Source organism: Alosa pseudoharengus, unplaced genomic scaffold, assembly GCF_046254945.1.
Source record: "Alosa pseudoharengus isolate Yale_2024_CS ecotype anadromous, Long Island Sound unplaced genomic scaffold, YU_APseudo_1.1 YU_APseudo_1.1_scf_11, whole genome shotgun sequence".
Lineage (NCBI taxonomy): Eukaryota > Metazoa > Chordata > Actinopteri > Clupeiformes > Clupeidae > Alosa > Alosa pseudoharengus.
In genome coordinates this window covers 10,884,255-10,899,254 of record NW_027468576.1, presented here as the reverse complement: position 1 = coordinate 10,899,254, position 15,000 = coordinate 10,884,255, and the positions used below count along the sequence as shown (strand labels likewise).

Here is a 15,000-nt window from a genome sequence, read left to right as displayed (position 1 = left end):
GATTACTTATTTTCATATATTTAATGACGCCGTAAAAAGACAGGGGTCTGAGCTCGAGTAGAAGCCTCTGAGCTGAATGCGAAATTAGCCGCTGTGTGTGTGTGTGTGTATGTGTGTGTGTGTGTGTGTGTGTGTGTGTGTGTGTGTGTGTGTGTGTGTGTGTGTGTGTGTGTGTTTCCTGAATGCCTTCACTCGGTGTGTGCGTGCCTCTGCGTATGTCTGAAATGTTACCACCCATCTGCTCCCTTTCTCTGTGTATCACTTTCTGAGGATTAGATCGAGTCTGAGCTTGATCAGAAGGTAGAGAGGAACATCAAGCAGTTGAAGGTCAAAGGTCATGCGGTTATTGATCGTCTGCTCGTGCTTGGACCTCTCTAGACTCTCCAGTCCTATTTTGTGTTTTTTGTTCTGCTTGCCAACAGCACTCTCCCCTCTCTTAAATAGCAAATGTTTTGTAAGGAATATCACTCTGGAGGCAAACTGGGCTTTTTTTTTTATAATCCCATCATTTGTCTGCACTACATTCATTCTGGGAATACGACTTCTTGTTCTGTCTCTTTCTCTCTCTCTCTCTTTCTCTCTTTCTCTCTCTCTCTCTCTCTCTCTCTCACTTCCCGCTCCTCTTTACAAGAAAAGACACACACCACTGCATTAGATTGCCCCCTGTGCTATCCGCCAATATCACCCCAGTGTCTGGGAATGGATTCCGAGCCTTTTCCAGTCTCCATCTCCACCATGCGGAGCAGGAGTCGTAAAGGCATTAGATGGGAATATAGAAGCTGGAGCAATCCCTCCAATTACTCAGGGGGACATCCACTTTATGATTTCTCCCCTAATGACCCCGTGATTTAGAGTCGGTGCCGTACTGAGCACGACTACAGCCGTGTCCCGCAGCATTTATGGAAGCTTAGGACCACAGATCGTCTCCCGTCTTTAGTAGCCAAAACTGTGCAAAGCCCAGACCTTTTACAAGAGCAAACGCCAGACCAGCGCAGTGTTGTGTAGTCTTTGTGTTAACTGTTACTGGCCCTTTTTCTTTGGATTGGTGTTTTTATTGCTACTGATTAACGTTTCTGTTTGAGCTTTAAGACGTGCTTCAGGCCAGTGTAAAGAGGAGGGTACACACGTCGTACATGCATGTTTATTTATGCGTCTAATAGGTACTGCTAATAAGTCTTCTATCGTATTAGCAGGACTTGTGATTACCTCAGTCATTTAGCATGTTAGGTATGAACGCAGTTTTGTCATATTTGTCACATAAGTCATACCATACCATACGTTCTACTGGCTCCAGTGAGGTGTCTGTGATCTTGATTTTGTGCATTTGTGGTATGAGCTCAGGGCTCTCAAACCCAATACACTGGATATTGTTACTTGCAAAAAAAAGTCTAAACTTGCTTGCTCAAAGGAAATTGATTAAAAAAAAAAAAAAAATCAGGATATTAAAAAATAGGCAGTCAGATTATGGATGTCTGGCTTGTCAGTAAACTGTCTGCAAATGCTCTTTGTGACGATGTCATATACGGCTTCATGACCACGCCATATAATAGCACATCAGAAAGAGGGAGCTACACGTGCAGCCATTTGAAGGCTGTGAATATGCAACAAATTAAAATGGCAATCCAAACACTAAATAGTATTCAAATGTACCAGAACACATGGGCAGCCAAATGACAAAGCCAGGCAGGTTGCTTAGTAACAGTGCCACTGGATTGCCGTTTCGCAGTCTGATTTACCTCCCAGACGATAGATACATCAAACACACACACAGACACACACACACACACACACACACACACACACACACACACACACACACACACACACGCACACAAATATGCACACATAAGTGGGAGGGCCACTTGACAGTTTTCAGATCATTCTAGAACTATTTTCTGCCTGGATTGTTATGCAAAGCGAAAGAAGCCACACCACGTTTGAACAACAGGGAAATTGCCACAATATGCCCATGTTGCAATGAAGAGGCTGCGAGAAGCATACAGCTAGATAGAGCCTACTTCAAAATTTGGGTATTATCATTGTATTAAAATGTTATTCAACTTAAAAGAGACTTTTTCTCTATCAGTTTTTTTTTCCCGTTTTCTCCTTTTTTCCCCCATCCTGCCTTATTTGGAACTGCTCTTCCATTTGTCCAGAGCTGAGGCGTAGAGGAATTGTGTCACTTGACAGTTTTATGCACATATTTTAAGCCATTTAACCTTCACAACATTAAGCGCTTGACAGGCTCTGCTTTGACAGGACCGAAGAGGGAAGAGCGAAGGAGCAGAGAGGGAGGGAGGGAGAGAGGGAGGGAAGGGGAGAGGAGGAGGAGAGGAAGAAGAAGAGAAGCCTGTGACTGAGGTGACCTCTACGCTTGATTGATTTGAGAATATAGACAAGTTGTCTGGGGTTTGAAAGCTACCAATTTTTATCCCTCATCTCGGGGACTTCAGTGCGGCAGACGGTGTGGAAATCAAAGCCCTTTCGTGTAGCTGCTCACTCACTCACTCGCTCGCTCGCCGAGTTGAAAAGCAGCACCGATGGAGAGTGACACCTCTGGTGAGGGCCCCCAGCTTTTTAGCCAGCGGGCAGTGGGAAGAGCCGAGCCGCGCCGCGCCGAGACTGGCCGTGCCGATCCAGAGCTGTCCCGCCGGCAGCAACGTCACTCAGGAAGCGCTCACTAGCTGCAGTGCCAACAGCCTCCACCATCAGGCCCTCTCCCAGGAAGAGCCCATTTGACATGTGTTTTTGAAAGTTAGATGGCGGCTGCTGTTTGCATGTGTAACCTGCGTTATGTTGAACCTGCGCGATTCAGCCCTGCACACGCCCGGACTCGAACCCGCGAAACAGCATCACCTTGGATCAGGAGGCGAGCGCGCTAACAATTGAGCCAATAGCCCAGGCTACTGGCTCGCATGCCAGCAGCACTCTTGAGGGCGTCGGGGAGTGAGGTTTACCAACGTTCCACAAGCACAGCTAAGCTAGCTGGCATCCCGTTACACTCACCCCCCTAAACCTCACTCCCGATCCGGGTCACGGCACCAATGTAACCTGCGTTGTGTTGAACCTGCGCGATTCAGCCCTGCACACGCCCGGACTCGAACCCGCGAAACACCAGCACCTCGGATCGGGAGGCGAGCGCGCTAACAATTGAGCCAATAGCCCAGGCTACTGGCTCGCATGCCAGCAGCACTCTTGAGGCATCGGCGAGTGAGGTTTACCAACGTTCCACAAGCACAGCTAAGCTAGCTGGCATCCGTTACACATGTGCTTTAACCTTCAGTTGTGCTGTGAGAGGGAAGTATGAGGAATTAGCACCATCTGCTTTTTTTCCCTTTTGCTTCCATGTTGTTGTTGTTGTTGTTGTTGTTGTTGTTGTTGTTGTTGTTGTTGTTGTGTTTATCCTGGGTGGACTGGTGAGGTTGGTGGAGGGTGGCGCTGATGGGCACGGCTGGCACTGCTGGCTCGGCTCCTGCTGACGGGGGAGGCAGCGGCCCCAGCGCCTGTGTGTGTGTGTGTGTGTGTGTGTGTGTGTGTGTGTGTGTGTGTGTGTGTGTGGAGGCATGGGGCCGGTGCACTGTGGGCGCTGAGCTATGACAGCACCACATGCGCCAGCACACGATTGTCCGGGGGCGGGCGATTTCCTCCGCAGACGCACAGGGCGATAAATCTGTTTGGGAGTGGGATGGTGCTGTGAGATGGGGGTGTAGGGTAGAGGTGGTGGGGTAGGAGAGGCATGGGGCGTCGTCATTTAGATAAAACAAATTGCCAGCAGTCATCAGGGAGCGGCAGCTTCTGCCCAGATAGAAAACAGAGCGGCCAGGCTGCAGTAGCCACAGCCTCCATCACTACTGTATACTGCTGTCACCATCCTCTCTCCCTCTCTCTATCTTTTTCTTTCTCTCTCTCTCTCTCTCCTCTCTATTTCTCTCTCTCCTCGCTTTCTTTCTCTCTCTCTTTATCTCTGTCTGTCTCTCTCTCCTTCTCTCTCTTTCTTTCTCTCTTACTCTCTCTCTCTCTCTATTTCCCTTGCTCCCTTCTGAGTGCAAAGCTATTTTCTTTTCATCTAATGATAGTAAAGCATTGGAGGTGGTGGTGAGGGGGAGAGGGGCAGGTAAGGGGGGGGCAGTAAATTCCTATGGGGTAATTAAAATCGATAGCCAAAGACTCGCTCGCTCGCCAACAAGGTCAAACGGTGAAAAGGAGACAGCCGAATGCCCCAAAGAGTGAGTGTGTGTGTGTGTGTGTGTGTGTGTGTGGGTGTGACTCTGTGTGTGTGCGTGTGTGTGCACACAAGTGTACGCCCCAAAGAGATAAATATATAATATAAAGCTGGGGAGGTGTCATCTTATTTCATTAACCCAGAGGGCGTGTGTCTAGGCACAGGGCCCTGCTGTTTCCCTGACTGCCTGCCGGGGTCTCCTGAGTGTGTGTGTGTGTGTGTGTGTGTGTGTGTACAAGGGCCTGCCTACAGGGCCCGATCTGCAACAGACCCCCTGCTCAGGCCAAATGCACTTGCAAGCAAAAGCACCTGAGGCAGTCTTCTCATAAACATAATATCCTATTTGTATGTGTGTGTGTGTGTGTGTGTGTGTGTGTGTGTGTGTGTGTGTGTGTGTGTGTGTGTGTTCATATCCAGCTCTTACATGTGGCTCTGTCAGTATCGTCTGTGTGGGTTGGTCGTTGGTTTGATTCTGATTCTCTTTTGAGATGTAGCATCCTGTTGTATTAGGAATCCGACTCCAGCTGCACTGCAGCGTCCACATCAGACACATCAGTCCACACGTCAGCCTTTCATTCCGTATTAAACTCCTCAGTCTCGCTCGGCGGACGTGCCAGCCCTGTCCACTCTCCAATCCGGAGCCATAATTGCCTGTTTGCGTTTGCTGGTTCTGTGCAGATGCCACTGTTGACTGCCCTCTCCTCACCTCCCAGCCTCATCCACTGACCCTGCTCTTCGGTTCATCCCTCTCTATCTATCTCCATCACTCCCTCTCTTCCTTCCTCTCTCCCTCTCTCTTTCCCTCCCTCTCCATCACTCCCTCTCTTCCTCCCTCTCCATCACTCCCTCTCTTCCTTCCTCTCTCCCTTTCTCCATCCCTCCCTCTCTCCATCACTCCCTCTCTTCCTTCCTCTCTCCCTTTCTCCATCCATCCCTCTCTTCATCACTCCCTCTCTTCCTTCCTCTCTCCCTCTCTCTTTCCCTCCCTCTCTCCATCACTCCCTCTCTTCCTTCCTCTCTATCTCTCTCTATCCCTCCCTCTCTTCCTTCCTCTCTCCCTCTCTCTTTCCCTGCCTTTCTTCATCCCTCCCTCTCTTCCTTCCTCTCTTCCTCTCTCTATCGCACCCTCTCTCCATCCCTTCCTCTGCACTGTACTGACACTCTTGGATGATACATGTTACTGGTGGGTGAGTTATGTGTTTCTCCTGTAAGGGGAAGAAGCAGGGAGGAGAGGAGTGAGGAGGAGAGGAGAGGATAGAAGGTAGGAGGAGAGGAGAGGGGAGGGGAGTGTTGTTGACTCATCAGTGTCCCTGCTGCTCCCGGCGCTTGCTGTGTTAGCACTGTGATTTGGGAAACGAAGAGGCACCTCCACCCACCCACTCATCCATCCACCCACCCCCCCTCCATCCTCCCTCTCTCCCTCCCTCCCTGGCTGGGGTTGAGGTGGCAGCCTGTTGGAGCTCCATCAATCCACTGCTGGACCAAAGCACGATGACACGAGAAGAGTGAGAAGTGCAGGCAGTGGCACGAATGGGGGCATGGGTGTGGTGTGTAGGTGGAGGGTTGCTGTGTTATTTGTAACACTCACTTTGACAACACTCTACACAAACAGTCATGCTAATACAGCACCTTTGAATTTGGAACATTTAGTATGGAGAGAGAGAGAGAGGGGAGGAGAGGGAGACAGAGAGAGAGAAAGAGAGAGAGGGCATTTTGTGTTAGTTTGAGGGAGACCATTTGTTGAGGGGTGATAGAGTGAGATTGAGAGGGGGAAAGATAGAGTAACGGTGTTGGAGTGTGAGAGGTAGACATGCCAGAGAGAGACTTCACATATCACTAACTACTGAGAGAGTGTATGAAGAGGTGAGAGAGAGAGAGAGTTAGTAGCCTACATATGGCAGAACGACAGCGAACCTGTGTTATGCCTAAACAAAATATCTACATGGCATCTCCAAATGGTTGCAATTTATTTTTGAAAAAATACTGTAACTCTATGGTACCGAATTAGTGCTGCGTTCAGCGCATTTTGAAGGTGTATGTTGTCTGAAGGTGTATGTCGTCTGAAGGTGTATGTTGTCTCCTTGAGGACTTAACATCTGCTATATCTGTAAAAAATTACTGCTAATCCTCTGCAACCAGCGAAAAACATTAAACTACAAACTGTCTCCCACGCTGTCTCCTAGCTAAGGTATCTCAAGACAAGCTGAATCTAACCATAGTTCGCTTTTCCGAGGGTGGATAGCAAGCTTTCTCACAATGATCACACAGTTAAATCAAGTTAACATGTCGATTACGGAAGGGTTTGGCTGTCACAATCGGTTGGATAGTAGGCCTATAAATCAGATGTTTTATGTAATGTAAGTGACATGAGAAGTCGAGGGGAGTGACTGAGTGAAGACATAGGCAACATGCTGTTACCGCCTATGTTTTTGTGTACTACCAATCAGAACAAATCAGAACTTATTTACATATTAAATATTCATGAGAAAAGCAGTCGTCTCCTGTTTTCAGGCTTTTCTGACAATGCTAGAATAGCTTGAAATAAGCCATCCACGCCAAATAATGTTACAAACTTGATCAAAGGACATCAAGGATTATAACTAATTAATGAAATAGGTGTGGAATGAGATCTTTAAAATTCCTTTTTTTAATCATCTTATAGATCAACTGTTGGTTACTGTTGGTAACTAACAACTAACTAACAAGGCTACTATATAGCTCTACCCCTACTGCACCCTAACCACATAGCACCTACATAGCACATAGCACCTACATAGCACATAGCACCACATAGCACCACATAGCACATAGCACCACGTAGCACATAGCAGCATATAGCACATAGCACCACATAGCACCATATAGCACATAGCACCACATAGCACCATATAGCACATAGCACCACATAGCACATAGCAGCACATAGCACCACATAGCACATAGCACCATATAGCACATAGCACCACATAGCACATAGCAGCACATAGCAGCACATAGCACATAGCAGCACATAGCACATAGCAGCACATAGCACCATATAGCACATAGCACCACATAGCACATAGCACCACATAGCACATAGCACCACATAGCACCATATAGCACATAGCACCACATAGCACATAGCACCACATAGCACATAGGAGCACATAGCACATAGCACCACATAGCACATAGCAGCACATAGCACCATATAGCACATAGCACCACATAGCACATAGCACCACATAGCACATAGCACCATATAGCACATAGCACCATATAGCACATAGCACCACATAGCAAATAGCACCACATAGCACATAGCACCACATAGCACATAGCACCATATAGCACATAGCACCACAGAACTCTTTACTGCTGGGACTTGAGAGTGCCAGTAACAGCAGGGGCAGCAGTGGCATTAGTATTCTGCGGAGGCTGGCACCCTCTCGACAGCAGCGGCAGCAGCAGTGGGCACGCGGGCGGGCAAGCGGGCGGGCAAGCGGGCGGGCGGACGCTCAGACAGAAACTGCCGAAGCAGGACTAGGGAGCGCGGTGTCTCTTTCTCCTTGACCAGGGGAGTAATCAGCTTGGCCTTTTCTCCTGCCCCCTCACCCCTCCTCCTGTCCTCCACCACCTCCTTCTCTCCTCTCCTCTCCTCCTCTCGGCTCCACAAAGCTTGGCTAATTTGGTTTCGTTTTAATTTAGCTGTGCCCACTTTGGAGAGGCCAGCCGCACTCCGAGAGGCTGTGGAGCAGGGAGTATGAGTGGGAGAGTGTGTGTGTGTGTGTGTGTGTGTGTGTGAAACATACGTGGGAAGCATATGGGTATGCCTTGCCTTTGAAGATAAATGACCTATGTGTTTGTGGAGGTACGTGTGGCTGACGGCCACTGTTTGGTCTGTGTGAGTGTGTATATTTGTGTGTGTGCAGTAGATGTATGCTTTACCAGATGGTCAGGAATGGCTGCACATTCACAGTGTCAAAGCACAATAACAGCATTGAAACCTTTATACAGTGTATTGTGTTTACAGTAAAACACAATAGGGAATGCAAGTAGATAAAGCACTACTTCCAGCTATGACCAGACAGGTGCTGTAGGCCAGCGCCTCAGCTGCAACATTAGTACAGTTCAATCACAATCCTCTACAGACGAGCTTTAAAGAGGAACGTTTAAGAGCAGACACATTTCTCTCTCTCTCTCTCTCTCTCTCTCTCTCACACACACACACACACACACACACACACACACACACACACATACACACACTGCGACTGTCTGGCAGTGGCTGTGGGTATGACTGACTTCTGCAGTCCTGTGACGACTGTCTGGGTCCACCATAAGTTGTGTCGTGACCTCACTCAGTGCTGCTGACGGGATTAGTCTAAAAAGAGCAAATTAGCTCCTTCTAAAGACGAGCAGAGAGAGAGAGAGAGAGAGAGAGAGAAAGCCGAGTAGAATAGAGTGGAGGGCTTTGAAGCTCCTTTAAACCAACTTTGACCCAGCTATGGACGAAGCTACCCCAAATCTCCCCACAAAAATAAGAGCTCAGTCATACGTGCCCCTTACCACCAACCCACCCACCCACTCGCTCTCTCTCTCTCTCTCACACACACACACACACACACACACACACACACACACACACACACACACACAAAAAAACAAACGTTCATAGGATTTAAAAAAAGTCGTAAAAATCATAAAAGAAAGAGAAGTTTAGTTTCTGAGACAGGAAAGCCAAACGTCTCCACAGGGGCTCTCCATGAAACAAGAGCTCACCCCTGCCACCACCACCAATCAAAACACAAAAAGAAATGTTTCTAGTATTTCTAAAAGTGGCGAAAGGAAAAAGAGTGTGTGAGCTTGTGAGACAGGAGAGGCTGTGTCCTGTGCCGGAGCTCTCGGCCATCTGTTGGTCAGGCACGCCTGGGGAAGAGCTGGGGCCGCCTTGCCTCCGCCCGAGTAGCCCCGCTCCTTTCAGACTGTCACAACACACACACTCACACACTCAGAAAAAAAGCAGAGCGTGCCAGGCGCGGGGGTGCCAGGGCTGTCCGGCGGCGCGACGGGGGAGTAGCCGCGTCGTCCACTGCAGAGAGCAAGAGAGTGGAAGACTCCGCCAAGGTCCCGCTTCAAAGACTTATCAACATCACACAGCGCGGCACACACACAAACACTGTCCCCTGCAAAAACAACATCAACAAACAAACAAAGACAGAGGAAGATGGCTGACACGATGTTAATCACCAGGCAGACAGGACCTGCTTTTCCAAGGCGAGCAGGGCGCCGCTTATGGGATCTCAAACCTCACACATATATGGCTTCCTGACGAAATGCAGTAACATCCTCAAGGCCAGTCCAGTGAGCAGACCGCGCTCCCGTGGCACGGAGAGGGAGGGAAGGAGAGGAGGGTCGGAGCGATTGTCTCTGTCTGGGGCCGTGCCCGGGTCTGCGTCCTTTCAGTGGGTCCCACGTGTGTGCCAGGGTGCCAGCCTGTCTGTCAAGAGCAAAGCTGCGCCACAGGAGTGTCACCACAGCCTCCTGCCCGAGCTCTGAGCTCTGTGTTATCCTGCCGCTGCCAGACGGCACCGCAGGGCACTCCTTTCTCCAGGATTGGAGTCTGGAAATGCTCAACTCATAAGAGTTTGGTCCACCACCATGCTCCTGACCGACTGAGCCACCTGTGGCTTTCACTGACCCGTGAGGCATCCGATCTGAAGCCATTATCTAGGAGCTTGGAACAGTTGTGGGTTCAATACCCGCATTCCACCGTTGTGCCCTTGAGCAAGGCACCCTGAGTTGCTCCGAGGACAATGGCCCTTGTAATATAATTGACATGTGTAAGCTGCTTTGGACAGCAGCGTCTGCTAAATGAATACATGTAAATGTATCTTAATGAAAACCCGGAGACCACAAAGAAAGTGATGAAGATATTTCTTACAAGCTAAGTACCAAAAAAACATGCAAACATCTTTCGAACACCAACAGCAGCCCAACTACTAGCACTGATGAAAGATTGCTAGCATGAATGCTAACTGTCCTCTTATTGTAAAGGATTTCGCTGATGTTAATGATGCTGATGCAACTGGGACTTTTATTATGGTCTCCACATCAAACAAGCTCCTGGCCACTCTCCTTTCCAGTCCAGAGAGAGAGAGAGAGAGAGAGCCCTCAGCGTCCAGGCGAGTGTCATCTTAAAACCAGCGTGTCTAGTACCTGGGCCATCATGCCTGAGCTGGCCCTGCCAGGACCCATTGTGTACAGACAGCTGCACCTGAGGCTCTCACATCTCCAGCTGGACAGCAGCAGGCCAAGCACTGACACAAAGACCAGCCCAAGGCAACGCTTACATCGTCCAGCATCAAGACACCCCCCACCCACGGGGGCTAAGCTAGAGCACACACACACACACACACACACACACACACACACACACACACACACACACACACACACACACACACACACACACACAGATAGAGTCAAATGTGTTTTCCTTCTGTGAGCTGTTGCTGTTAGAAGTGCAACTTTCATCTCCTAAAAGAGTATTTACCAGCATTTAAAAACAGTGTTGTAACATTGTTTGTGTGCACGCCTGTCTTTGTGTCTGTGTGAATGTATGTTGGAGTATGTGGCTGACAGTCCCTGGTTGATCTTTGTGTGTGTGTGTGTGTCTCTGTGTGTGTGCATGAGTGTGTGTGCAGGTGTTTGTGTATACCTGCGTGTGTGTGTGTGTGTGTGTGTGTGTGTGCTTGTATGTGCGTGTGCCTTTTTGTGTTGTGTGTGTGTTTCTGTGTGTGTGCGTATGTATGTATGTATGTATGTATGTATGTATGTATGTATGTATGTATGTATGTATGTGTGTGTGTGTGTGTGGGTATGTGCATTTCTGTGTTGTGTGTGTTGTGTCTGTGCATTTCTGTGTGTGTGAGAGTATTAAAGCGAGCAGCTGGGCTTTTTCAGACTGAGCTGCTGGCCGGTCTGGTCAGGCTGATGGAGTGGAGCTTGCGGACGGCGGCTAACAGCACACCGATAGCATCAGCATCTCCATCTGATCCAGACTTCTACGCCTGCAGTCCCCGTCTCTCATCTACCTCCTCCTCCTCTTTCTCATCCTCCTCTTATCTCCCCTTTCCTCCCTCCCTCCCTCTCTGTCTGTGTCTCTATCTCTGTCATCCCCCCTCTCTCTCTCCCTCCTTCCTTCTCTCCCCCACCCTAATGTCTTTGTCTCTAAATCTTAGCTGGTGCCCATAGGGACTCCTTCAGTCATTTCCTCATTTGTTTCTGTTTTGTCTCATTCATCAGTGCGATCCTTTGTCTCCATCCTCTCTCTCTCTCTCTCCCTCTCTCTCTCTCTCTCTCCGTCCTCCTCTCTATTCTGCTGCTTATTTGTTTGTTTTGTTCCTCTTTGTTTACGTTGCTTATTTACCCGACTCATTAAAACGCTGGTCAGTGCGGTGCGGCACATTGAGAGACGGGCCCTTACTTACTTACTTACGGCAGCGGCGGCTGCCATGGACTCAGTGTGTAAATACGGAGAGGATGAGAATTGCTAGTTTTGCTGGAACTCTTGCTAATTACTGCGGCAAATTGTGTCGTACTCATGTCGCCACAACTGTATTTTTAACATACACAAAGTCTCAGCGAGCAGTGGAGCACTGAGAGAGAGAGAGAGAGAGAGGAAAAGAGAGAGAAAAGAGGGAGAGATGGGTATACAGTAGAAGGAGAGAGGGAAAGGAAGGCATAGAGGGCTCAAGAGAGAGGAAAAGAGAGGGGGATAGAGGAGGGATGGGGAAGAGAGAGAAGGAGGTAGAGAGAGATAGAGAGGGTAAAACAGAGGGATAGTGTAAGAGAGAGAGAGAGAGTGGAAACAGGAGCTGTGAATAGATAGAGTGAGAGAGTGATATGGGAAATGGAGTGAGTGAGTGAGTGAAACCAAAGCAAAATGAGCGTCTATAGGGGCTGGAACAGGGTCGCATTTCACATTGATCGCTCCTGCGGCCGCCGGATCATTTTCTCCACTCGTTATTACCTCCGCATGGGGTGGAGTGGGGGGGGAGGGGGCAGGAGACAGTGAAAGTAAATACCCCCTCTCCAGCTCTCTCACCAGCACTCCCAAACTCATCCCTGCTTTTGTGCCCCCGTTGAGGAGCAGAGCAGGGGGGTCAGGTGGAGTGGGGTATTGGAGAGAAGAAAAAAGGCAAAAACAACAAGCTGCTATCCCATAATTACCAGTGCTGAGCATCAGATGTGGCCGAGATCAGATAATGACCAGAGCTGTCGGAGTTTATTATGTGCACAATGGGCCCTGACAGGAGGGGGATTATATGGTGGCCGACTGAACTCGACTACAGCACCTGGACTCAAAGGCAGGGGGCTATAAACCTGACATGGCTGAAACCTGTTCTTTAAAGAGCAGCACTAATAATAATCATTCTGCCAAAGTGCCTTGGAACATGTGTTTAAGGGCTAGTACTGTATAGACTACACAGCATATATTTGAACATGAGGTCTGACTGGTTACTTGTTGGCCAGTATTGACAATCTCCTCTGGGCTTCTCTGGGTCATTGTAGCCATTTAGCATAGTTTTGCATATGCATTAATGTGTGTGTATTCGTGCGTGTGTATGTGTGATTGTGTACATGTGTACAAGTGTGTGTGTGCATGCTTGCATGTGTATATATATGTGTGCCTGTGTGTGAGTGTGTGTCTCTGTACGTGCATGCATGCGTGTGTGTGTGTGTGTGTGTGTGTGTTTAAAGTCTGGAAGGGACTCACAGTGACTTTGCCAGGAGGGTGGAACCCAGCTCAGCCATTTCAAAAGTGCCATTTCAGCTCCCATTCCATAAATGCCAAATCCATATAACTGTGCTCAACAGTCACCCTCTGAAAACTGGAGTTTTTAAAGACTGATGGGTGGCCGCTGTGAACTTCAGCAAATGCCCACAGGAAGTAGTAGAGGGATTTCATATCACGCTCAGTACAAAAAGAACAAAACAGTGAGACACGTCCAACAGAACACTGACAGCAACATGGCGCTTTTTGTTTTGTTTGTTTCTTTGTTTCTTTGTTTTGTTTTGTTGTCCCAATAGAGGTCTGGGGGTATTGTAATCTATTGGTCCATCTATCTATCTGTATTTGTTTGTGTAGGCAGTAGGCATGTGTGAAAGACAGTAGGCATGTGTGTGACAGGTAGTTATGTGTGTGTGTGTGTGTGTGTGTGTGTGTGTGTGTGTGTGTGTGTGTGTGTACCTACATAACTACTGGTCCCAATTTAGTGGGTCCAGATGCTGTAATTTTTTCCACTCTGACATTGTGATATCTTGGCAAGGGACTGCTCTTTTTTGTTTTGTTTTTCTGGGTATTTGTACATGATGTATTGCTGAGATATTTCCACCCAATGTGATGTGCACATCTCCACATCTCTTGCTGATGCGGTGGGCTTTCTGTTGTCATCCTCAGGCAGAGACTTCCAGCCAAGAACGTATACTACTACCGCTGTCCAGACCACCGGCGTAACTACGTCATGTCGTTCGCCTTCTGCTTCGACCGCGAGGACGACGTCTACCAGTTTGCCTACTGCTACCCCTACACATACTCCCGCCTGCAGCACTACCTGGCCAGCCTGGAGCGCAGGAACCTGGACTACCTGCTGAGAGAACAGCTGGGGCTCAGCGTGGTAGGTCACGGAGGGGAAAGAGAATGAACCAGTGCGTGCGTGACTGAGAGTTTGGTTGGCTACTTGGATAGCTTGGAGTGCTCAAACGCAACTACCTACAGAGAGACTAGCTGTGAGTTACAGGCAGAATGGAAAAATTAATGAATGAATGGACGGGTGGGTGTATGTATGTATGTATGTATGTATGTATGTACATGTATGTATATGAATGAATGAATGAATGAATGAATGCATGAATGGACAAATGGATGGGTGGATGGATGGGTGGATAAAGATGAGAATACTGTCTGTGTCTCAGGAACAGATGTAGGCTACCAAGCCAGCACAAACACAGCCTTTGTTAGTCCGCACATAAATGCACAATGTGCATTGTCTTATAACTTGGAATTTACAAAGTTTTTACTTCATCAGGTAGTCACCACGGATCACTGCCCTCTAACAGAATTGGGGTGCAACTGAACGATATCATTTAAACTTAAAGGCCTACCACAATCTTAAATCCCCACCACAGACACCAACAGTCTCCAAATCTCGTTCACCAAATCATTGTTTAGTTTCGGTTTATGGACTCCTCGTGATCGTTTCATTTGTCTTGTAAGCGGAGCTAAAGTTTCACAGACACTGTTGTGGTACAACAAGGGACTCAACCTTTTTCTTTCATTGGACATCGCCCAACTACTTCAGGGGCTGGAGCTACTCAAACGGCAGCACTGTCTTCCCAAGATGCTTTGCTCAACATCATCCAAACATGAATGGGATCCGTGCAAAGCGGCGAAAGTGGCGTGCTAATGGATCAACACTGTAATGATACTGAGAAGAGAAGAGAAACACTCTCTGCGCTCTGCGTGGGCGTGTCAGGATGTGTCGAGACGGTGTGAGTGACAGATAGAACTAGCAAGCTAGTGCGCTAACTAGCCAGAACTGCCACTCCATCAGAGTAAGCCCCTGATTAAATGTCTAAAGTAGCATGGTTGAATGTATGAACGAATGAACAAATGAACAAATGAATGGATGGATGGATGGATGGATCAGAAGACAAATGAGCAAGTGAATGAGTGAGACAGCAAATCTTTGTGATGGAACAAGTGGTCGTGTATTTGTGTCCCCTTCAAG

General features: G+C 48.4%; 1 protein-coding gene across 1 annotated transcript in view; it reads left to right on the top strand.

Annotated features, from left to right (window-relative positions):
* Positions 1–15,000, top strand: part of agbl4 (AGBL carboxypeptidase 4) — a 356,944-nt gene that overhangs the window by 190,428 nt on the left and 151,516 nt on the right. The window contains exon 5 of the mRNA XM_076277992.1: positions 13,671–13,887. Within this exon, the coding sequence (XP_076134107.1) occupies positions 13,671–13,887 (217 nt within the window). The remainder of the gene's footprint in view (positions 1–13,670; positions 13,888–15,000) is intronic.